The sequence below is a fragment of the Danaus plexippus genome, chromosome 8 (assembly GCF_018135715.1).
Source record: "Danaus plexippus chromosome 8, MEX_DaPlex, whole genome shotgun sequence".
Taxonomy (NCBI): Eukaryota; Metazoa; Arthropoda; class Insecta; order Lepidoptera; family Nymphalidae; genus Danaus; species Danaus plexippus.
The window spans coordinates 8324425-8350136 of NC_083542.1; the positions used below are offsets into that span (position 1 = coordinate 8324425).

The 25712-nt window shown below is 29.4% G+C and overlaps 1 protein-coding gene across 1 annotated transcript; it reads left to right on the forward strand.

Annotated features, from left to right (window-relative positions):
- The first annotated feature begins 629 nt into the window (after nucleotides 1-629).
- On the forward strand, nucleotides 630-24975 carry LOC116776007 (uncharacterized). Its single transcript, XM_032669092.2, has 2 exons — nucleotides 630-798; nucleotides 24344-24975. The coding sequence occupies exons 1-2, from the start codon at nucleotides 782-784 to the stop codon at nucleotides 24921-24923; spliced, it is 597 nt and encodes a 198-aa protein (XP_032524983.1). The 5' UTR covers nucleotides 630-781; the 3' UTR covers nucleotides 24924-24975.
- Nucleotides 24976-25712: the final 737 nt, after the last annotated feature.

A 25712-nucleotide genomic window follows, 5' to 3' on the forward strand; every position in this document is an offset into this window, starting at 1 on the left:
AAAAAATTTTTACCGCCGCGCCGATCCCTAAAAACTATCAACCTATGGCTATTTTCATTGATATATCCAATTAGCATAAACCATGTCTGTCATATTGTCATTATATTTTATATAAATAAGGTTGCTGTTTAACCGGTTAGTTCTAGACGTAATTTATTGAAAGAATTATAAGGTAAAAATTATAATCGTAATTTTATTATACGATAAAAACTTTAGATTATAGATTCATAATGTACGACCCTTTGTTGGCTGTCGTAACTTCATACAAAATTACTATTATTAACATTGATATAAAAAAGTCACGTTTAAAGAATTTCTATGTACAAAATAAAAGCATGTGATATAAATTACTATAATGGCCACCGTTTAATCCGGTATAACTCACTAATGAGCGCGGTTCATATAATTGCTCGGTAAATAAATGCTTACATTGCACAAATCACGCCTCTTTAATCCCATACAACGACGAAAGTTTTCCTAATAAATTGTCAAATTTATCACGGCCTCCCCCGCCTCCCCCGACACGAAGTTCCTACGGCGACAGAGGGGTAAGCACAGGTCATTAGGAAGTTTAAGTTGTAACGAAAATGCAACGCTCTGGGGACCAATGCAAGCCGTCAAGTCACAAGTTCAAGAACAGCCGCGCCGGTCGGAAAGCAGCAGAAACGCAGCGGCTTTCGCGCTGGACGCACGTCGACTATCGCGCTGTCATTCGAATTTTGAATTTTAAAGTGATTTTTTTTTATTTGGTTTTTGCTGCCAGGTCGTCGGACAAGCAGCCATGCAGAACTTCATAAGGTCAGTCAATAGATGTTCGTTGTATTACATTTTTTTGTTTTGCCGGTCTCTTAACAATTTAATTAACTTATTTAACATATAAGCTTTTTCATATATGTGTGCTACACTTATTGTGTCTGTGCTTTCTTTATTTATATTTTATTGCTTCTCGTCAATGCGTATGGTGTGGTCAGCCGCGCCAAAACAATAGCCATTCGTCGCTTATTTCCCATATTAATGTGCCAGTACGAGTAGGAATTTAAAAAGCCTTATACAGGACACATTCTTTCATAACGACACAGAATCAAATTTAAACTTAAAATCGGAAGAAAAACTAAATAAAAAAATAAAGTGACTGACCCACCTTTCAGTAATATTTTAGACGCTAAGAGTTTTATGAATGACAAAAAAACAATAACATTGTATAGACATAAAATATTCTCAAAACTAAATAATTAATAACTTAATTTACATTTCCGTTAGTGAAGACGCGTCTTACTTATTCTTCTCTCAGTCAACAAAAATTTAGGATTTAACAAAATGTAAAAAATTTGCAATTCCAAATAGATCTTCACTGACAGAATATGTCAAGCTTTTGACATAAGTAAAACAATATATGTTTAAAAAAAAAAAGTAACACAAGTCCAATTATAAAACTTTCATATATGCATCTATATAATATTCCCATTTTATTAAATATAGAATAATTTCTTACGTCTGACAAATTCATTATTATGTATATTTATTCAGCACGCCTGATTTGTTGCGGCCGTTGGGACTTATAGTTACAATGTTTCTTTTTATTAATATAAACATTAGTTTTTTTGTCTGTTGAACTAAACTAAAAGGTTGCGGCTGAATACACCGATCTTTGTTTATGTACAAATAAAAAAAGCTGGAATTGCATTTTTCTAATGCGAAATAGCAATCCACTAGAATGACCCCACCCGTCGCCCTTAAGAAAGCATATTATAAGGATGCAGTAGGAAGGTGTAAATGGAACATGATAAATTGTTATTTGATTTAACAATAAAATGATTATATGTTCGTTATTCAGAAAGTTAATGTATTCAAAGATAAATATTTGCATTTTTTTTACCGGACACTGAAGGTAATCGACCGCATTTTGCATTCCTGAAGCACCTACACTCAATAAAAAAACTAATTTCAATATAAACTGTCTTAAAAATCAAATTGATTTTGAGAATAAACTTTTCAGGATTTTATCGAATTAAATTTATTTATTAAAAATACACATAACTACAAGAATATATACGAAATTAATAAACAAACCTTTTTTTAAAATCACACACACACACACACACTCTAAAACTACGTGATTTGACATCCAAAAACGTTTTTATATAGAAACTTTTTAGATGTTTATTAAAAATCGATATTTGCGAACAACAAAAACAGTATCGTTAGATGTAGATTATAATCAGCCTCCCTTTATATTTAACGTTGTAACCGAGGCTTATGGAATTGGAGTGTAATTTTGTAATGAACTTTGTACGGCTTTTGTGCGGCAAATTGCAGGGTGTGGATTCGATTACCGGGATAGATAAGGGTTTTCATATTATATTGTTGATGTATTATAAACTGTTATAAATTTTATATCACGTCCATAAATCTTGTGTATAATTTTATATTCATATCTTTCACTTTCATAAATATTAACATAAGTCGATATTTATGTATTCTCTGGTGTTATCTGCGAAGATTTCTAAACGGATTAAAAAAAAAAAAAATGTTTTGAATAATTGTTAATTTTTAATATGGACTCGTATTATTACATATATAACTACTCATATGTAGCGAATCTGCGGGTAGCTGTAGATATTATCGCAGTATCTATTCAATAGGTTTCATTACTATGATGGAAATAATTGTAAATTTGATTGGTATGAACAGATAATAATCGCAAATGAATATCATATTTACATCGGTAAAAAAAAACAAACAAAATGAACAAAGTCATAGTAATAAGTTGTATTGATTGAATAAAATTTTTTTATTAATTCGTAGTAACATGTGGTTTAGACTTTTGAGATTCAAATATATTTTTCAGCGTTGGATAATCGTCTACCAGACTAGAAAACTTCGAGAACGTTTCGATTTCATCTGTATCCCTACCACGTGTCGCCAACGAACTAAATACGTAGAGTTCTCAGTTTTTCATTCGTATTTATTTATAATCATATTATATTAGTAATGCATAAAAAGTGCATATTATCATTAATAAATCATAAGATACATGATATTTTATATTTATTTAAATTATAGATTATATATCATTTAGAAAAGATACGTCTCGTTTTAGAGTATTATTAATTAAATTAAATATATATTAATTATTATATAGCATCTCACAAGCAATTATAATGAAGTCAAGAACAACATTTTATTCGAGTAAATGGATTTTCCAAGCATTAAAAACTCCATGTAACTATGAGCTCTTTAAAAACCATTGCGGGGCTATAAGGTAGCTGCGCTGTCTCTGTAATATTTTATGAGAGTCCTGGATAAAAGCCAACAATGCCTTAACTGGGATCCTAAATACTTAATACGGCGCAGACGATTATATTTAGTGTTCAATTATATGACCTGTGCAGCTCTTGAAAACGGTTAGGTATTGTAATCCGTGAGCTAAGTTTTAGACTGTAACATTATGGTCGTTTAATTACTTGCTCATAAACGGAGTCGTTTTTTTTAAAGAAAACTACTAGTATGTATGTTATTTGTAATGGGCGTAACTTGAGCGTATTATTGGTTTAGTTTTTTTAATTAAAGAAATTGATTTGTCAACTTGTTTTTTTTTCCAGCCAGTCATCTTTATAATGGGTTTTAAAATATATAATTTTTAAGATAACCTCTTTTGATAGATTATATTTTTTAGAGGGGGTTTTTTATAAATCTTAAACTAGCAACGGAATGAAGTCTTACGTTAACTAGTGTAATGTTTCGTCTGCGAACTTGGTCGGCTCTGTTTTATTGATGTTCTATTTCTATATCGATACCGGATTTTGTAATCCAGCGAAGGCGGTATAATGCGCTCTTTATAATAGCTTTATTGGCTGTAATAAAGGAAACATAGATTACGTGTAATCATTCAGCTTTGGAAAGCAATATATGGTTTCTTTGATTTTGTTTGTTAAAAAAAAACACATTAAAGATCTGATTAAAATGTCAATACTGTAATTTCGACCGTAAATACTTTGTATTAATATAATCTATGTAAAATAGATATAGTTTTATGCGTCGCGAATACATATTGTCTACAATAATAACTTGCCATTCATTACCCATCTTAGTTTTTTCACACAAATGTCATTACGACAGCAGATATAACTGAATAAGATTTGACTAAAGTCATATTAATATTATCCTTGGCACTACAGAAAACATTTTTTATTTCTAATCAAATAAATAGTATTTTCAAGGGTAATATTAATGGTTAATACATTTGTTTTTCGGTTTCATTTTAGTTAGTCTGTGTTAGTCTAATGACAATGACGCGCGAAGTTTAATGACAACACATGTCCTTCCAAGAACCCAATTTGATCTAACAATGATAATTACTCTTAAAGATGACTCCACACTGGACTCCTTTGAAATATAACAGAAGAAATGCCATTAATATTTGAACAGTCTAAAGTGCGTGTGGAACTATCCTAATAGTTTTCTAATTTCTAATTAAACACAATTTGATACAGACATATAAATAATTTGTTTGTTACTGCGTACAAACCTTTTCAGTTTAAAAAATATGTTTGTTACTTATATGTATTTAAAACCTAACTCTGAAGTATTTCTCAAACACTAGACCGAATTGTTTACAACCAAAAAGGTTATAGTGTGCCAACTTTTAAAGATTTACCGTTTACGCGGCTAACGCACCAGAATCTGTCAAAAGATAAAAAATGTTCTTCGTTTTTGTAACAGTTGTCATTGATGCTCCACTCCTTTGTATATTATAATATATATATTTGTATGTATTGTAATATATATAGCGTTAATATATATATTATTTTACGCTCACCGTTTTAAAATAGATTGGCTGAATGTAGACAAACGATTGACGTAGAGATCAAGAAAACAAGTTGTTTTTGTTTTTAATATATTATAACAGGTTTTGAAAACGATTTCACTTCCAAGTGACATATTAAATATTTTTCATTATTTGTTCAGTAAAAGTAGTTATTATTTTAGTTTTTATCACAATAAGTGTTAGAAATCTGTACTATCTTCTTTTGGACTTAACCAAACGGTGGGCTTTGCATATTACGTACGATTATTTATTTTTAATTAAAGAGATCATATAAGTTATAAAATGCATATAGATAAAAACACAGAGATCTATGGTTTTACTGATGTGAACAAGTTTGGAGTAGAATTAAATTTAAATGAACGTAATAGACACGTGCGGTTTACCTAAAAAAAGTATATCTTTATTTGATAGAGTTGACAAGATATATAAGATATTTGGGAGTAGCAACACAGTTCAATAATAGTGTTTAATTTTTTCCAGTAACTTAATTATATTTATTCATAAAATAAAATCTTGAATTTTTATAAACGAATATTAATTTAAAATAGGAAAAGCGTTTATATAAGCACTAGGTATTGATATATTTTTTGTATTAAATAAAACGTGCGAAACCGGGTTATATGCTAGTAAGAAAAATATGTGAAAATTGTGTATTTAAGAGCAGTATTTGAACTTCAAACACAATATACGATGATTCATACATAGCTAAATATTTCTTTTCATACCGTAAGCTATGCCATGTTAATTGATTTGTTACGAATCTAGACTTTAGTGCTCGAGTAATAGGAACTAAATTTGATTGTTTATTTTCCTTCTTTGCAATAAAATCTTACTGAACAATACTTTGTCATAAAATGTGATGTACAATAAAAATAAAGGCTTAACAAAACTAGTAACTATGAATTTCACACTGTATTCCTTAATAGCAAATGTTTTCAAGAGAAAAACTTAAAAAAAATAATAGCAAGATATTTATATTATAGTTATCTGTTATATTTAAGTATCTTTTTTTATTGTACACAAAGGTTTTGGCGCGTAACGTCAAAACTGACATATAAACAGATAATCTAGTTCACTATAAAGCAGAATATATATATATATATATATAATATACAATACATGGTAGGTATGTATTTCATACAACAGTACTTAAAATAATATCTGTTACATGGAATGCAAACTTATAAGCATACCGTTTCTTGCATTGTTCATCTAACTGACGGTTACACATATATATGTATTCAAAAGTAAGCTTGCTGTTAGCGGCACTTCTTTGACATTTAACTATCGGCTGAATAATAAAATATTGCTAACGTGGTTTAGGTTTAATGTTATACAGCCATCATGAAACAAAACTCTTTTTAACATCAAAATGGCTACACTAACGTCAGAAAGACTTATGACGTTAAAGTTAGATATATAAAACTTAAGGTATTCGGATTACTACGCTTTTTTATTATTTTATGACTACAGCAATCGTGATCAAAGTTACCGTAAAGGAATCGAAATGTTGGGAAAAGTCATAAAATCATAAAAAACGCGTAGTAATATCCAAAAACCTTAGATTCATTCTGTCATTTAAATGAAAACATTTAAAATATTTAAAATAAAGTATTTATTTTCTTTTCTTCTTCACTTAATTCTGATTCACTTAAGTTCATTGCAACTATTGTTAAGGTTATGACTATAAATTATAATACTACTGTATAAAAAGAAATATATTTGAGATTTAATATATACACCAACACCCACGCTATATCAACTAATCTGGAAGCAATCGATGATTATATGTATGATCGACTACTTAAGTCCAAAATCAATTATATATTCAAATGATAGATAGTGTTATCGCCTTGGAAAGACAGTTAGATCATGTTGTATACCTTCTTATAATTTGGTCCTTTTTATTGGACAAAAAATATTATAATTTATTATATAATTCATTCTAGTCGCTTCCTACCGCCACGAATGTGTTAATATTTAAGCAAATTCACCATAAAAACTATCAAATCCAATATACTTTCTTATTAATAATTGATATTACACGTATTAGACGGTACGGATGTGAAAATGAATGTTTGTAATCCTCTTGAAAGAGCCATAGATCGCTGTGTGGTTTAAGGTTAGAGGGAATCCATAAATTAAGTTTTTATTACGTGCTCCAGCTACGATATTGTTTGATAGCATCCTCCTTCGATTTTATATTTATTACCTGTGGTATTAATAAGCTGTCTCATTATAACTGTTTTATATAATGCGATAGTATTTTTAATTTCATATTAATTTAGTATATTAGATTATCAAATTGTACAATATTTTAAGAAAAGTTAAAGTACATTTATTATTATATTTATATTCATTAAATCATTCCATCAAACCAAATTACGTAATTAATGTCGTAGCAACGTCTTTTCGGCTGAGATGTTTGACAAATGATTTTATTTTTTGACTATTTAATAAAAAATATTTAAAAAATGTTCAATACCAAAAATACGTATTTATTTAAAAAGATTATTTAAAGTTTTCGTGATACAATTTTTATGATAGTTCATATAAATGTCCCTAGAATATATACCTAGTTAAATCAATGTTCATTATATTATAACTTCAAAATACGGTATGACTCATACTAATCTCAATAAACATATATTTTCCTGTCATAAGTTTTATTCATATCGGAGCGATATTTTAAAATCCCAAGTATCCCGCGTCAGGGTTTTTGCGTTCGGATAGTGATTCACTCATTAAAAAACCGTTACAATACCGTCGTAGTGTTTACAAAAATCTGACATCTATTTGATTTGAATTCAGTTTTTTCCCTATTATTCCGTTTAGTACAGTTTTAACGTAAAAATTTTATGAATTTCTTAATGTTAATAAAGCTGTAGTTCAGTGACCTCATAATGAAATGGAAAGGACATTCCTTATGACGCGTTTCCACGAATTAACAGTTAAATTGTAATAAGTTCTACAACGAAACACAAGTCACATGACAGAAATCTTATAAATATATTGATATTTAATTAAAATCTCACATAATAGTGTTGTCGGAAATATTTTTTGTTAGTGGTTTAACAACGTAAGTAAGACATTTCCTAGAACATAAAATTGACAAAGACAAAACGGGACTCGGACTGTTTGGTATTTACTCACACGTTTGACAGCAACTTCTTAAGAATAATGTAAAAATGGCCGTAATTCTATATTGTTCATTTAGTTTTTAAATTATATTGTACTCAATTTTACATATTTGTTGCTTATTACCAGTTAAATATTAATATATATTTATTATTTTATTTTTTTGACATAAATAAGTGATTTTCATTGCCAAAATGTAGCGGAAACAGAATAGCAGTTGTGGGAATCCGTTTAATAGCGGTCAATTACTCACACGATTCATACTAACCGTTTGAATCGTCTTTGTTTAATGTAATGAGGAAAATATTAAACAAGACCCTACTTTACTTATTAATTTAGATGTAGTCTACCAAAAAGTTTCAATACTTTGCTTTTTTTTTAAGTTGAACTCATAAGATTTAAATATACAGTAACAATAATATTTTTTATTATTATAAAAGAAAATACAGATTTTTCTAGAATGGTAAAAATTAATTTAGTTTAAATCGAAAGCAGTGAATTTTAAAACGGTGAGTTATTTTTTCACGTTTTTTATATATGTAGATGTGTGTTTATATTTTTACTTTACTAGTAATATGGATAAACAGTTTTTAATTATTGCTTATACCTAGGTACGTCTACATTGTAAGGTAACTTTAAGGACTTTAAATTATAAAATAAATGCCTCGTTACAAATGATAATAATTTCGTATATCTTAATTATAGATAATAGAAAGTAATTTTAATATGTTATATGACATAAAATTTAAAGGTTTGATTGAAGTTATACGTGACGCTTACATGAAATGAGTACTTAATAGAAATATTTATAAATGATAATTCTTCCATAAAATACGCCAATTAGGAGTAAGATAAAATTAAATCTATAATCAGGAAAAGACCAAAACATTGGTGTAAAAAAACATTCGTCTCATTTAATTTCTTTTCATCTTATTAACCTTATTTTTCAGTAGTTTTTAAATATGTATATCGGTAAAATTTCTTTACACGTTAGTTTTCCTTTTTATGTAAATCAAACAAGGAAACCGGATAGACAGACGGGTGTAGCGGCTTCATCACATATGGCTTCGACCTTCATACAGGAGGGAAATTCTTGGGAAATACTTTGGAATAAAAATATGCAGCATATAGAACCTTATGTGAATATACATAAAAGCGTTTTTGTTATCCCAACAAAGCAAACTCTTCTCCTTTGCGCGTCCGTATTATAGATAAAATCTTTATAATTTTATGCTTTCTTTCGTTTATGACGTCCCTTCAAGTCGGGTTTCTTAGTAATTTATTATTTTTATATCATGATGTCTTTAAGTAAAATTAGTTAAAACTTTATTTCTAACCCGCGGTTTTCTTAGGATTTATATTAAAAATATTGCCAATTACAATTGATGTTATCTTAATATTATATAAATATTCATTATGCAGGATACCGAAAAAATAAAATGTTATCTACTATTTTAATAATAATCGTACGTACGAGTATGATTACGTTTCGTAAAGCCTCAACTTATGTCCTCTAAGTCCCATAAAATGAGGTCTTTTATTTAGCTGCAAGGTTTAAATAGTATGTTCGTTTGTTTGTCTTAATTAATATATATCGATTAGTAATACAATTATTTTAATAATTCATGGCGTACTCTTAAATTTTTTGTACTTATGAACCGGCGGTTTTTAATTCCTAATTCAAAATCTTTTATACTCCAATCTTTTTATCACCGTAAAAGCTATCTTCATTGTCATTATATTCCATGTTACTCAATAACGTTGCACACAATTACATTCTATAACGGTGCAGCATAAGCATCGGACATTGAAAGATGTTTCTATTACGTAATAAATAAAGTTGTCGGTTAAACTTACGTTGGTACCGCGTGTAGTGCCAACATTGACATATATTTTTTCAAAAACGAACTTTGCATTTTACATAATGCCAATATTGGTAACTATTTTTAAATGTGTTAAACAGAATATAACGGGACTTGTATTATTTATGAATATATTATAATAAATTTTCGCACGCAAAAAACTAAGTGTCAAATTCCTGTTGTATACAAATACGTGGGCGCGTCTACCTGTCATTATAAAAAGTAGTGTTATTCAGATCAAAGGCGAATGCACCAATACAATTTACATTAAGCCGGTGAGACACGCCGGGAGACAGTCCGCTGTGTGAATTAATCAATCATAACTAAAATGTCTTTAATACCTGTTATAAAGTAGCAAAAACAAAAAGAAAAGTGCTTAAAGTTTTAATAACAATTTGAAGAAATCGAATAAACCCAATGGGACAATTTATCTTAAGGAATCTATGTTTACTTATTTTTATTATATAAATACGTATAAAAACGCTAAGAATAATTAAAGCGTGTTTGTATACATAACTTCAAAATATTTTCACATGAACTTTTAGATGAGTTACGAAATTCTTAATCGAAAATGTGCAGCCGGTTTTATATTTCCGGAGCAGTGGAATTACAATCAATTTGTGACGTCATTTATCTTTGTACGTAGCACGATTATTAAGTTTGATTTATTACAATATATATACGCACAAACACCTTCGTGTTTCCTCTACACGAGACTCAAGATTATATTTGTCAAACAAATAAAAAAGTTGACGTTGGCAAAATATTCCACGATTCTAGCGCGAATGAAGCCATATATGTACTTTAAAAAGTAATAATATAAATACGTAAAGTATTAAAATGCTATCTGTACGTAAATAATTTTCAGTGTAATTAAACACAGAAAATATCATATAGGCTTAAAACAATTGTATGATTATTCTCAATTAATACATGAACAATAATAGTAAAGATTTTATTATATATAACTCATACACGTAATGTAATATTTATTTCATTTATCATATATAAAATATATTAATAAGTTTTCGAGTATAAATATCTGTTTAATATGACAGTTCTAATAACCGTCTTCATGTCGGATTCCACAGAATAAATAAAATTAATTTTAAACTCCAACCATTTATATCTTAAATAATTACAATGTCATAATAATTTAGAAATATAAAATGATTCCCGTTTGTTTTATAGAAAACAGTTAGAGTTCTTTGAAATGAATAAATTATCAACATTTACATACCCGAAGCTTTATATTGGATTCGTATATTAATACGGTGAAGTCAGAAATATATGGAAAACGTAATCATGTATTGATATCTTAAATAAATTAAAATCTGCTGCATTTTGTCTTAATATCTAATTTAATTAGAATTTCGGTTTTTTTTTTTGCACAGATTTCAACGTCTATAATACAGATAATAAAACACCTAACTAGTATTCGTCAATTGTTATCTGTGTTGTAAAATAAATTTGCATTTTTATAACTGTTCATTTCCATCTTGCATGTAAATATGAGTCTTATTAAATTATTTCAAAATATATTCAATTATTCGTTTATATTAAGATAACACGTTGTTGATAAGTTGTAAAACGTGGCTTTGCATGCGATCACGTTTGACTCTTGATGAAAATATCAGCATAAATACCGTGATTGACTGCTGAACAAAAACGCATTTCAGCCTTTATAATGTTCAAATTAAACAAATACGATAACTTAAATTAGCAAATAGATAAAAAAAACCCGTGCTCAATATTTGGGGATTCAATTTTATTTCAATAAAAAATATTCACAAAGTTAAGGTCGCAATAAAAACAATTAATTATAGCATAATATAATAATTAATATAAATTAGTTTGATTATTTTTATAAACTTCGTTTTAGCGATTCTACTTTGAATCAAAGCCTCGTACAAAGCTCTAAAATAAAAAAAGAAACTGTAATGTGAAATTGAAGCACTAAGTATTGTTGTCTAACGACGTCTGTACGTTTATAGGGCGTAGTGCACAAATACAGAGGAGTCTATGGCTTTTGTCCAGTGTATTGTCTAAGTAGAAAAACAAAGTTGAATGACCACACATGGCGTGGCGTGGGTGACCCTACTCTGGTTACATTTTTCTCACTCACACTTTTGTTGCGTCTAAATATTTACTCTTATTATATATTGAAAAATCCTTAAGTGACACATTCCTACTGAGGTCCTATTACAGATAAAATATATATATATATTTATTTAATTTTAACCCGTAAAGGATTTCAACGTAATCAACTTTCACGAAAAAAACTAAGATTGTATATTGAAAATAACAAATGATTAACACCACTAAAAGAATTTCACTAATAATTAATTTGTCATCTCCTTTCTCCGCCATATTTAACAAAATGTCATCGTAAAGTGACGTTTGAATTTATTTAATACTTAATGCAAAAGTATATAATTGTAATCCGCTTTCATTTAATGATTCCTGTTCTTTAAAGAGCGGTGTCAAAAAATTCGATCTTATTTAAATAAATCTTAAAGAATAATAATCGTCTGAATCGATTTCTAAATCATTCAATTATATTTTTATTTATCGATTGTCTCTGTTGGAAAGCGAGTCACGTATAACGTTTTACGGGTTAGCGATCACTGTTTTTATATTAAATTCAAATAATTTCAACAAATCATCACTCTCAAATATCACGCCAGTTTATTGCCTCTTTTTTACTTTTCAATTTTACTTAAGTTTTTCAAATATTTATGAATGCTTACAAATAAAGTAAAAAGTGTGTCAATGATTTACAGTAATTAAGATTTAAATAAAGTAATTACATATTTAAGCCATGTATCCATGTTAAAGATAATCTCAGAAGACAAATCCATTATCAAAATTATATTCAATTTCACTCATAGTTAAAACAAAATATTACATATATGTACCATTATTATCTGTCGTTTAAATCTTTAGTTAGTTGTGTTATGTTCGTAAGAGCCGTCAATAGAATTTAAGATTTTTTACTATAAAATAAACACGACTATAACAATTGAATAAATGAGAAAATAAATAAAAACAGTAGTAGCAGTAAACCTTAAAGGAATAAAGAGGGAATTGTGAGATACCGTTGTTGGATGTATTAAAATTGTCTATTCCCCGTGCTGTAATTGAAATATAGGTAAGTATCGATATCTGGAATCCATTTCACGTGCAAGCTTATACTATAATAAAAATATATATTCTCTATGGTCTGTCTTGGAATTACCGCGTCAGGTTTATTACAAATTTCAGTTGGTAGCACTGGAACGATTTTTTATATCTTCTCAGGTATTTCAGTTGGTAACAGTAGATTGGTTTTATTGTTTCGCGCGTAGACCAGCGCATAGAATAATAAAAGTAATAGTTTATATGCCGAAGCCGTGGGAATAATCTAGTTAACTTTATAACGAACACATGCTTGGAATAAAAGAAACGTAAAAAATTCACCATACTGTTCTTAGCTTGCAACATTCTTCGGTATTCACTGGAACATTGTTACTTTACTTGGAATTATTTAATTAATAGCCATACGTCCGTTTCAACGAGCTTTGAGTTTTAAAACATTTTCTACCAGCACTAAATGAATGATAGTTTTTTGTAATATTAGTTATTATATAATTAGTATTCTTTTTTTAATGCTATGGCTTCACTCGCACTAGAATCGTGGATTAATATTATTTATAATTTTTGCTACTAAGATATATTTGTTGTCACTGTCAAATGCTTTATTTTTAGTAGACTTGATGTTAACAAGGGTAAGGCATAGGATATAGTGCCAATATACAAAAAATAATATTTGTATATTGATTTCCGTTTTAACGTTTTTTTTTTTTCAACTTTTGAATATTGCATGAGGTCAAAGACGCGAGCTGTAGTTCTGTTCTCATGGATTTATTTTTAGACCTCCATAAGAAATTCAAGAAGCACTTTAGAAAAAAAAACGTAAAAATGTCCACAGTTGTCTATCAGAGACGATTTATATACTTTTAACTATTCTAAGTTCTCACAAGACTTTCTCAAATTGAAATTTATAGTATGTGTAATTATGAATTAAAAACACAAAAAGAATTTATTATAACTATCATATCAGTATTAAAATAGGGTGTAAATTATTCCAGTGGTCGGTATATGCGTTTTCAATACCAATAACAAATCGAAACCCAATTCGTTCGATAATGATCTAGGACTATAAATCGTAAGGAGTAATACGAAATCGTCTAACTTACTATATACCTGAACTATTCGCAAACAGCTCACGTGGTCTCTAGCGAGCAGCTAGCCTGATTAACGAGCTATTGAAATGTTGTCGGACATCGAAGCAGTCTTGCTTGTATAGATTATTTTGAATCAACCTCAGTGTTATTTACATTGGAATGTAAATATCTCGCTCAATGCCGAGATAAAAATTGTTAATGAATTTAATATTATCATTAAATTTTTGTTATGATTTGATAATATTGAGGTTTAAATAAATGAGCATAACGATCGGTTCCGTTGAGATATGCTAGACATTCAAAATCTAATATTTGATACGTTTTTCGTTATTTTAACTACACACATAACCGTGATCGCGGTTCGAACAACGAACCGAAACGTCGGGAGTATGAAGCTTAAAATATTTGATAGTTATTCGGCATTGCTAATATTAAATCTCAGTATATCAATACCGTACATTCTGATACAATCTTATCGTCCCTCGACCAGGTTCATATCTCTGAATACATGTGCAGAATGCAGATGTCGCGGTAAAATAGCTGTAGAGAAGACGCGCATCGTATATTATACAATTTACTACAACGTCCAGTCTTGTCTCCAACAGACAAACCGATACCATTCTGAGAACTTTATTGCTCGTGACAGACTTTAGATGTATCTTTTTAAATCTATTTTTTTTCCATCTATTTTATCTTTTATATCTTTAACATATATTCACTCACCGTTTGATTCGTTTGAATGTAAACTTAATACTTTATATTATGACTTCGTAATATTTTACTGAAGATGGATAATTAGATAGGAATTTGGATTCGTGTAATGTAATGAATATTTCCATTAAATTGTTTTAACGTAACAAAAACTATTTATGACAATGGTCCATCAAACAACAGTGAAAACTGAATTACATAAGTGAGTTGAGACTTATCTTTGGATACGCTTTCTGAAATTCAATAACTCTCGTTAAACTTTCAAATTGTTGTAATGTTTTAAAGTTAAAATGTTTTTCAGGTGATCATTAAGATTTATACAATTTTAAAACGAACATTCAATGTCTTTACGTTAAAACACTTTCTTATATCGATTACTATTTATTTACAATATGTTTCTAAGCGTCCTTTAATATCAATCATTAATACATGTATATGTTATTTATTCACACAAAAACTATTAAACCTCCAAGGTTGATATTTTTTTACAGGCTACAGCCACTAAATAGCGTTAAGACGTCTTTTTTTTTTAATTTCCCTCCATGTATCGATTGATTAACACGCGTTAAGAACATGAGTGTTGAGTATCTAGTAGTTGACAGTTGTAATAGGAGATGTAATGACAGTTGTAATGTTTTTTTATACAACATAATCCAGAGGTTTCTACCGCTTTTGTATACGAAAGTAACATTACCCTTAGATAATGATGCACGCCTTGAAGCCACAGATTAAACAAAAAAAAAATATGTGTGCCAAACTTTATTGCAACCTGTTGAGTGTTTATCGTTCAAACATTCAACAATCAAACAAAGACAGTTTAATATTTAGAAAATAAAGATCATTCTTTATAAAATAGAGTTGGTTCTATATCTATATAAGTTTCCGAACGAAATTTGTACACTTGATAGTAAGACTTAATGAAACTTAAAAATAATAAAAGCTCGTCAGATTCCACACGTTAATAAAACTGTAATAAAATATGTTATGTAGTCCTAAAGACCAGCTGTCTGCGATTTACGAAGTGCTGGATGTAACAAGTCTTAATAAAAATTCCTGAACGTATCTACAGACCACCATGGTGGTGATAATTAAAAAATTAAAAAGCCTTAATAATTTTAAAATAATAGCGTAATAAAAAAACCGTTTAAAAATTATCAATGTGTATCATTAAATTAATTATATAATTTTTTTTCATTCGGCTTGATTATTGTTTTAAATTGAAATGAAAATTTTCATTGTGATGAAATCGGAATATTTAAGTATAGCTTAGTATTTGTTCAGTGCTCATGAGTGCTAAGTAGGCGTTGAGCATCGTTTCCTTATAAGAGGGAAGTGACCGGTATTGCTAACTAGGTTAGCACTTCCTATGTAAAATAAGTGCTACAAATCATTAAAGCACAATAAATATATTAAAAAAACACCTATTTGTTACATATAATTTATATGTTTCAACTAACTAATGTGTTTAAAATAATAAACATATTCAAATAAAATTATCTTTGTGCATAATTTTTAAAGTATTACCAATATATTCAGGCTTTAAGTAAATTAATACAAACACGTGTTAATCTATTCGCGGGTCAACGTACCTGTCACTCGCCGTCCCTAGCCCTTCCGTTACTGACCCACTTGTAATTACTTAGCTTTAGCTGTGAATATTTACATTAATTTCACACACTATTAAGGTTAATTGACAGATTAAAAAATAAATCGACTTAACAAATGGCTCTGCAATTTAGAGCCACTTCTAAAAGATGTGATGTCGGATTAATGGTTTAGGCTCAGGTCGTAATTAAAAAAACTGTCTCAATCTATGTCTATTAACGATATGAACAGAAGAGTTAAATAAATGAAAATGTTTTTACTCTATGGTATCTACAAGTTTTTACAGTCGTTTAGCTAACCATAGTATTACCGAGAAAGAAAACGTATGTTTCATGCTTGATTTGTAGCAAATATTTGATAATATCGAGTGATTTCTTTCTGAGTAATCAATCGTTTTACGGTGATACGATAATTGTCTTTTATGAGAATATTTTGACTCTGGTTAATGCTCTCGTGAAATACGTCACTGTCACTTAATATTTTAAATTTTTACGACCATTTTTATACTGTTTCATTAAGGAATTTTCAATTCTTTAAAATGTCAGTCCATTAAGAAAAGGTTGCGCTTAATATGCCGTAACAAGTATGCTTTCTAATTATTTTATTTGAATTTCTTATTTTAAGTTTATAATTAAAAGAAATATAGAAATGTCATATTTGACATTTACACACATTGAGGCATCTTGACGCGTTGAAGTATTATATGTGTTTATAATTAATAATCATATGGTACGTAGGTAAACAGTAATGTTTGTATAAAAAATATTCTTTGTTTTTTTTTATATTAAACTTTTTCATTCAATTAAGATTACAGCACCAACCGAATTCTGAATAACTAAGTGATTTTGCCCGAATTTCTTTTGGAGGGAAGAAAATATTTTTTTTTTAAATAAGGACGACATTCTTTTGCTACAGCCTACATTCTTGAAGACGATCTCTAGGAAAAGTTCAATTTAACCTTTGCTAGTACATTGGCAAGGCTATTGATTACAGAATGTTCCACAGGACTGGATTGAGTGCTAATTATTATGCAGCCCGGGAAGAACTTGTTACACTTGAATTCTATTTTTATAATACACGCCTATTTTTTATATGCAGCTTTAAATTTCCGCGTCTTTGTTATTGATTTTTTTTATATTTTTTAATGATTCATTAGATAGTACTTTAGATATAAAACCTTATTTCGATCTTGCGATCATTAGAAATTGAAATAAATCTGATTTCTTTAATAATATATTCTGTTGATTTTTTTTTTGTCTGTGATGTTGTGTTTTTTTTGTAAACAATGTCATGCTTTTAGTTAATAATAGATAAATCCGACGTCTAAAATGACTCAAACTTCGCGTGTCCCACGACCGTTAATAGCTGCTGTTAAATTACCTTAGCAATGTCTTACTCATTGATATTTAATATCAAGGAATTTGTTTCGATTTAATATTTTAATTAAAATGTACCATTTCTATGGTGACCTTATTTATTAACGGATAAGTTTGTCGGGAGATTTATTTATTTTGATTTCTCATAATTCTTATATTAATGTAAAGTAAAACGAAATGAATTTTAAGCAATGATTATAATATGAGTTAAAAAAAAGTCTTGGTCTATGGTTATTTATGATTCGTGGGAAAACGAGAGACGTTTCCGTGATTCATGTTAATTTATCATCCAGCATCCCTAACTATCGGGCATAAACTTGACTGCTCAGAACCTTATACTTTAGGCTGTTATGCTGAAGTTTAAAAAAAAACAATGACACCAAAGATAATTTGAATTTGGAATATAGCGAGAGGTAAGAATAAATATAGATCGTGATAGTTGTCTTAAAATCCTTTCACGACAAAATCGGTCAGTATTTATCGTGCTCCGAATACAATAGTAATGTCTTGTCTCATAAACTAATTACGTTTTGCTGGTTTCCACGCGTGTCACGGTAGCGTGATGTCGTCTCAATGAAGTAGTTATTTAGATTTATCGTTGCGATTATCACGAAATACCTAAAGATGCACGACAGGATCCCCAATGTTCAACATTTGACACATGAGAAATCGGATGAAAGACAATTTTTTTGGTGCTTTTTTTTATCGATAATGTACGAAATGGATTCTTTGATAAATAATCCTGTGAATATTTTCAATAAGAATCTGTAATTTTTTATTAATTTTTTAAACAAATTCAACTTTATCGGTATAAGTTTCTGGACGCACTGACTAGTTATGTCAGGATATGTTATGGTATAGTCCTGAACGTGACTTCGTTTTGCACGGAGGTAGTACTGTTTTTTTTTATAATAAAATTGTACCTACCGTTTGTACATGTGGATTTTGTAAAGTGCTTATTTGAATATCAGAAATAGACAATCCAATTTAATTTATTCTTCTTATAATCTAAACGGTGTAATATCGGTTTTATTTTCTCACAACTCTCATGATATATGACTTTAAGCTTTTAACTCAATACTCATACTCTTTGAAAAAAAAAATATCACCTTAACAATCCTTCAAGAATATTTATGAACTTTTTAAATCTTTTGATGTATGGTATAGTTAAACGGTTATTTGCATTCACAAAATTAATATTGCCGACCATATTTCTCAAAGACCAGCATTTTTGAAAACGGTTTTATCATCATTTTGTAGTCACGGTGCTCTCTTTCGTTCTTAAAACCGTCTCTCTTTATAAAAGTCGTGTCATTTCTTTTTGTAAGCCAATCATAATTAAGCCGAGTCTATTTCCAACCGACCGCTAGCGGAGCGTGACCAGAATGTAATGTTAATTAATTGCTAATTTACTACGTGTTTTAACGTGTGTGTCACATAATAGCTACAATTAATAATGTCTCGCGTTGATTTAGAATGATTAAAGCTTTGGGAAAAAATATATACTTTTATGAAACGAGATTTTTCATAATCTCGACGTTTCGGTTCCTTTGCAGCAACCGTTGTCACGGGCAGACGATATGAAAGTATCTGTATGCGAAAAACTTTTATTTGATTTGTTTTATTTATTGATTTATGTAACAAGAGTTACAAAAGGAAAGTGATGTACAAAGGATAACTTATCTCTTAAAAGTGATCTCTACCAGAAACTCTATTGATAAAGGAAACTAGATGAGAAAGCGTGGTGTCAGTGCAATAAAAATAGAGAAGAAATAAAAAAAAAAAAGGTAGGCAGGTTTACAGTATGTATATTTTAACTATATACATGTATATATTTTCACACCAAAATTATATAATATAATTATTTTATATAAGAATATCAATAATTTATATAATTGTAGTTCTTTTAGCGAGATTCTTATAGCCTGGAACTAGTTGGTATAGTATTTTATTATAGAGACTAGTTATTATATTTAAATATCGTTTCACTCGGTGACCGCTTCGTGTGGCGCCTACAATTAAATCACCTGCGGGTAAATGAGGAATGTTGAATCAAATTACTCATCTATTTATAAACTATATAAAAAGACAAGAATATTATAAAATATTTTTAGTTTTCAGAACGTAATGTCGGCCATGTTGTTTTAATTCTTTGAGTTTCTCGTTTGACATACAAATATGGTTGATTTTGTTATTTTAATATATATTGTTGAATATAGATTTATATCATTATATCATTATTAGGCACTTGGAACTTATTTAAAACAAAATCCATATATCCTGATACATTCTAAAGCTCAATAATATCTAAGACATTCATTCATTGAAATAAAAATAATATTTGTTTAATTTACTACGCGTTTATAATTATTTTTAAGTGCATACTCCCGACGTTTCGGTTACTTTGCAATGTGATCGCGGGCAGACAAGACGAGAATTAACTTTATGAAGCTTTCATAGTTTTGTCTAATTTTTATTTTCTACGCTTTCAGTGTGTTACCTGACGTTTATTCTTGATCATCCGATAGTTTTGATAATTAATATATTAAAAAGGACGAAGTCGCGGATATCAACTAGTTAAATAATAAAAGAAATATAAAGCTACAAACTTGCACAAATGAGCTTGAGTTAAAAACCTAGTCTAAGAGCGAAGGCGAGAAATTATTGAAACTGAAAGTAATTTATGAATCACAGTTGAACAAAAAATAATAATTTTATTTGACTATTTATATTGACTAACAAAAATAATACCTATCATTAGCCCATAATGACTCTTATTGAGTGTAATGTATAAGATAAAAAATTGCATAGCATTTTAGTTTATATGGAAATAGTGAAATGGTGAAGAAAAAGTAAAAAGCTGAATATGACGGTGCGTTGACCGCTGTCCTGACCCACGTCGAGGTCATGCGGTCACCGAGGCAACGCCTACTAAAGGCCAGCCACAGAATACAGACGTATCATCAGCGATGAGCTCTCAACGAACTGGTCTTAGAATATTAAACTAACTAATAGTTTAAATAAAACTAATATATTTTCGGATATACTACGCGGATTTTATTATTTTAATACTACATAATCCCGACGTTTCGGTTACTTTTCAGCAACCGTGATCACGGGCAGACGAGATGTAGTTTTAAAAAAATAAAATCCGCGTGGTATATCCGAAAATATATTAGTTTCATTTAAATGAATAAAACTCGCGAAAGTCTTAGATCTCATTAACTAATTGTTGCTTAATTTGAGATAAATCTTTTCTTAAATCGCTAGATAAGGCTAAGGTTCTGATTATACAGCCTCGTCTGATACGTCATTGATTTGAGACATTTACAAGTGCGCTAATGTGCACAGTATGTTCTAACAATGTAGCTGTATGGAAATACAACAAAAGATATTACAAAAAATATTAAAATTACATTTTATAAAAAACCCATAGACAATATTATATTTTAATTTTTCAGTATGACATTGAAAACGACTCTGAGACTACGGTTTAAAATTTTCATAGCGTTTTATAATCATTTAATTGGCAGAATAATTCACAAACGGGATCCGACGGTCCTTAACGTCTGATTAATCAATAGATTCAGCCCTTGAGCTAAAAGAGGCTTTAAAGTTTAAAGCCTACAGCGATTTATGCCATGATATTTAATTGCTTATACAGAACGATAGGTGGACTGGCTGACTGGTATAAAACCTTTGCTTTATATCTAATGAATATAAAAACGTAACAAATAAATATATATATATATTACTTTGCTATGATTTGTAACCTCCTAGTTTATTAACATATTCCTTTTTTTTCATGTTTATAGAATATATATTTTAATACAATGAAAACATGTGAGAATTTCTCACGAGAACAAAAGTGTTCCGCATACATTTCAATGTCTATAGTTTATTATAAAATATGTGAATCAACACGCAGCTTTAAAAGCTGTCGGTAATAAAGACTCTATAATTATAAACACGAGATTAAGAACGAAACTATTAAAAATGCAATTTAAATTAAAAAGTTTATACGTTTTCATATAAAAAAAATTCATTCTGTGTCTTGGAAATTTATAGATATAGAACCTTCTTTCAAAAAAAATAGCATTCTTATTTATTGAGCAGTTATATAAAAAATTATATAAAAAAGTTTTATGTAATTATAAAATATATATATGTATATAGCGCGAAGTCGGGTTATAGTTTCAGAATCTGTGACTCATGAGTTCGTTCGAAGAAAAATTTAATGTTACTTGAATGAACTAGACCCAAGAATGTATAGGGCATTTGCATTCTTAATATTATATACAACGTATTATTAGCTCACACCCTTTACTATATTTTTATTCAAAGCCTGAATTCAAAACTATTAATACATGTAAGTTGTAGCCTAAGCCTTCTTCATTTTCAATTTGACAGCTGTCATCAATTCCGACAAACTAATGGCCTAGCCTTAATTGCACCTTTACAAGTTGCATTTATCTAAACATTTCCATTAATTACTCTTAAATACTACCTGCACATGGCCCGATTACTAAAATTAACGATGATTATGCTTGAAAAATTTCAATTTGGGTTAGAGAAATTTTCTCACGACGCCATATTAGAGCATCGGATTCGTTTCGATTTGAGTATGAGTATGAATTAATCGATGTTTAGTATGTTAATAATTTATTTTATTTATAATTACTATATTTTATATCAAATCAGATAAATCAATCTGTAAACAACATCTCATTACGAATGATTTATAATAGCATGTTTTCTATTTTGATAAAAATAATCAATTTTGATAAAAATAAATTTTCACAAAAATTTTGAGACGAGTAATTAAGACCGTTGCCGTACTCGATTACTTATTTAAAAAACATGTTACCCACAGATAACTTATGTCGTCGAATAGAATACTTAATAATTCTACTTCAAGTATATTCTATACGCTGCTTACATCTAAACCTATAACAGTTTCAAATAATAGTAAAGGCTTTAATGAGCGAGGAAGCCATTTTCTCCATATCAATATATTAGCAAATCACCGTCTTATTAACATACTGAACATCGTTTCTAGCTAATGTAGTGAATATGCATCTTTTCATTTGCTGATGCAAATACATTTCAACTTGACAACTTATACTTTCTGATAAAGGCCTCAATTCAATGTCTTAATGAGCTTAAACTGTACTAAACTTGGTTAATTTAATGTGGGAATTTTCTCTTCTTATTTTAAAATAGACGTGAAGACAGATAGCAATACGTCAGTTTGTTTTTAGGTTGGCAATACCTAGTTGAAAACTGCTTCTTTTCTTATACATCATACAGCAACGTTTTTTTCGTTTCGCAGAAACTCCTAAGAATAGATATGTTTATACTAATATATTTTAGAAACAAAAGTATTTCTACTACTAAGTATTTTTTTTATATTAAATAAGAACAGTTTTGAAATTAATGCGTTACCTAAACTTATGGATTAATTAAAGAGTTTGATGAATTAGTGACAGCTAAGACAATTTAATAAAAATATATATTTTTATCTATAATTATATACTGGCAACAAAAAAATATTATTCAATTTTCGAATATCCTGCAAGGATAACAATATTGAAGTTTAGAAATCACTAGGGTATATGTATGGAGCCTTGTATAGTGTCACAGTAATCGCTACTCTTTCATCAATTTATAATGTAAATATAATATATGATTATGAGATAAGTTAATCAGAATGCTTAGTTGTATGAATTTAGTTTATTTCTTTCAATCATTTAAGTTTACTGAATAGTTATTTGCACACTTATCATATAGTTATAATGGTTGAAGATTTTTACAATGATATTTGAATGTTAACGCTTGAATGGAAATATTTTTCTAAGTTCGTGTTATGGTAATGTTCGATAGTTTATGCATCGGTGATAAAGACGAGGTCACACTGAGAGCTTGCTAATAATAAAATGCTTTTGGCATGAACATAACATAATTATATTTAGCTTATTAATGGCACTCGCATTAATTACTTGGTATGTAATTTGTTGAGATATATTTGATTATAAAATTTATTAAAATTCATGTACACAGTGATTTAAATGATAATTACGGAGACAGGTTGTGACTCGCCAGTGAGCAGAATCACTGTTATTTTGCGCAGGTGATAAAATTAAAGTTGATTATATAAGACGCGCTCGTTACAACCGCAGTATTATCACAATAACTCCATAGAATATGGTAATTGCCCCGAAGACAACTGCTGTGCAATGGGGACACGACTTAACTTCACTGTTTGTCTTCTCGAGAGCTTGGAGAACTTAGTAAACAACTTGAATACATGTCAACGTCCCGACACATTCTACTATAATCCTTAACATAATGATATATGGCAGGAAATGTATTGCACGGTCTGCGGAGACGACCCATTGTTCATTTCCAAGATAAAAGCCTTTAAAGAACATCCATTTATATATTTGAATGGATAGAGTTTTCTTCAAAGTCCATAAATCCTGTTTTGACATTGTCGCTATGGAAAATAAATGTTCGCTTTAATAGAAATAAACCACACATATGAAGAAATAACGATAGATATAAAAGTACGAATATTAAAACAATATGTTGTTACAGGTCAACCACATTGCTGCTAGTTGTAGCTGCGACATGCGCCGCTCCAGCCTCGCCAGTCGAGAACTTGACCTTAGACAATAAGGACCCAACCACACACGAGCTCCTCAGCTCGTTGGGGCTCAAGAAGTTACGGATACCCGCAGCGCATCACAGGAAACGGCTCGCGGAACAAGGCAGGCGGCACGCGTCCGGTGATTCGAGAATGTTCGTTATCAAACTGCCTCCGAATACAAGTTACTACAGCCACGCGGAGCCAGCTCCAGCAGTCGCTAGAACCCTACCGCTACAGATGACCAGCAACGGTAAACCCGCGCGAGTATATCACTGGAATCTTCCAGTACTAAGTAAACTCGCCAAAAACCGCCCCCAAGCGAGATTCGACGACGACGTGGTCAACGTTGAAAGCACACCGACGTGGCCGAAGATCAAACATCCGAACTCTATCGACGCCCTCTCATATTACGTACCAGCGAAGAAATCGTCTTTCAGGAAATACTATTCGGGTAACGGCAAACCTAAGTCTTTCTATATCATCGAAAAAGACAAAAAGACCGCCGAATATCACAGACTACTGCCATAATCTGTAATATATATATATTTTTTAGTTAACATTATATGCAATATTGTGGAAACTGTTTGTTTAGATCTTCTTACATTTTTCTGTGTTGTTGTAGTGAGTCTTTGGACTACAGGTTGTAAAATTGTTTTTTTTTTTTAATGGCGGATTTTTTATTGACAGTAAATTACATTATATTCATCCTCCATCGATTTAAGTAATATTAATCGCACTACTACTATTCTTGATTAATGTAAATGATCTGTATGTAAACTTTATTGGGGCCTATCGCGGAGAACATACCTTGTAAAAAAAGCTTCATATAAGTATTGACTTAGGTTAAGTAACTGATAGGTGCTTAGATATTTTATTAAGACTGCGTCACGAATTTAAATTATTACATAGATTAAGGTATTACTAATTAATTTTCAGAATAGATACTTTGAACTTAAAGTTTAATAAAATTGTAAACACAACGATTAGTCGACGATTAATAATGATCATAAATTAAAAATAACAGGGGATAGGTCATGTCTCTACTTGAAAAACTGAGGCTCTTAAATGCATTTATTCAACTGGTCAGGTTAATGATAATTTATACTTATTGTAGCCTAATAACATAATAGCATTTATAGAGCTTTGAATGCTCTGCGTTTAATCACCTCTATATTAAAATATTCTAGTGCTAAAGCAATCATATTGACCGACGTGTAATCGTATTACATTAATCTAGTTTTTGTAAAATGTTTAACCCTTTATCGTATAAGTTTACTTGTATTCCCTTAATAAAACAAAATTACATGTTCTCTGTAT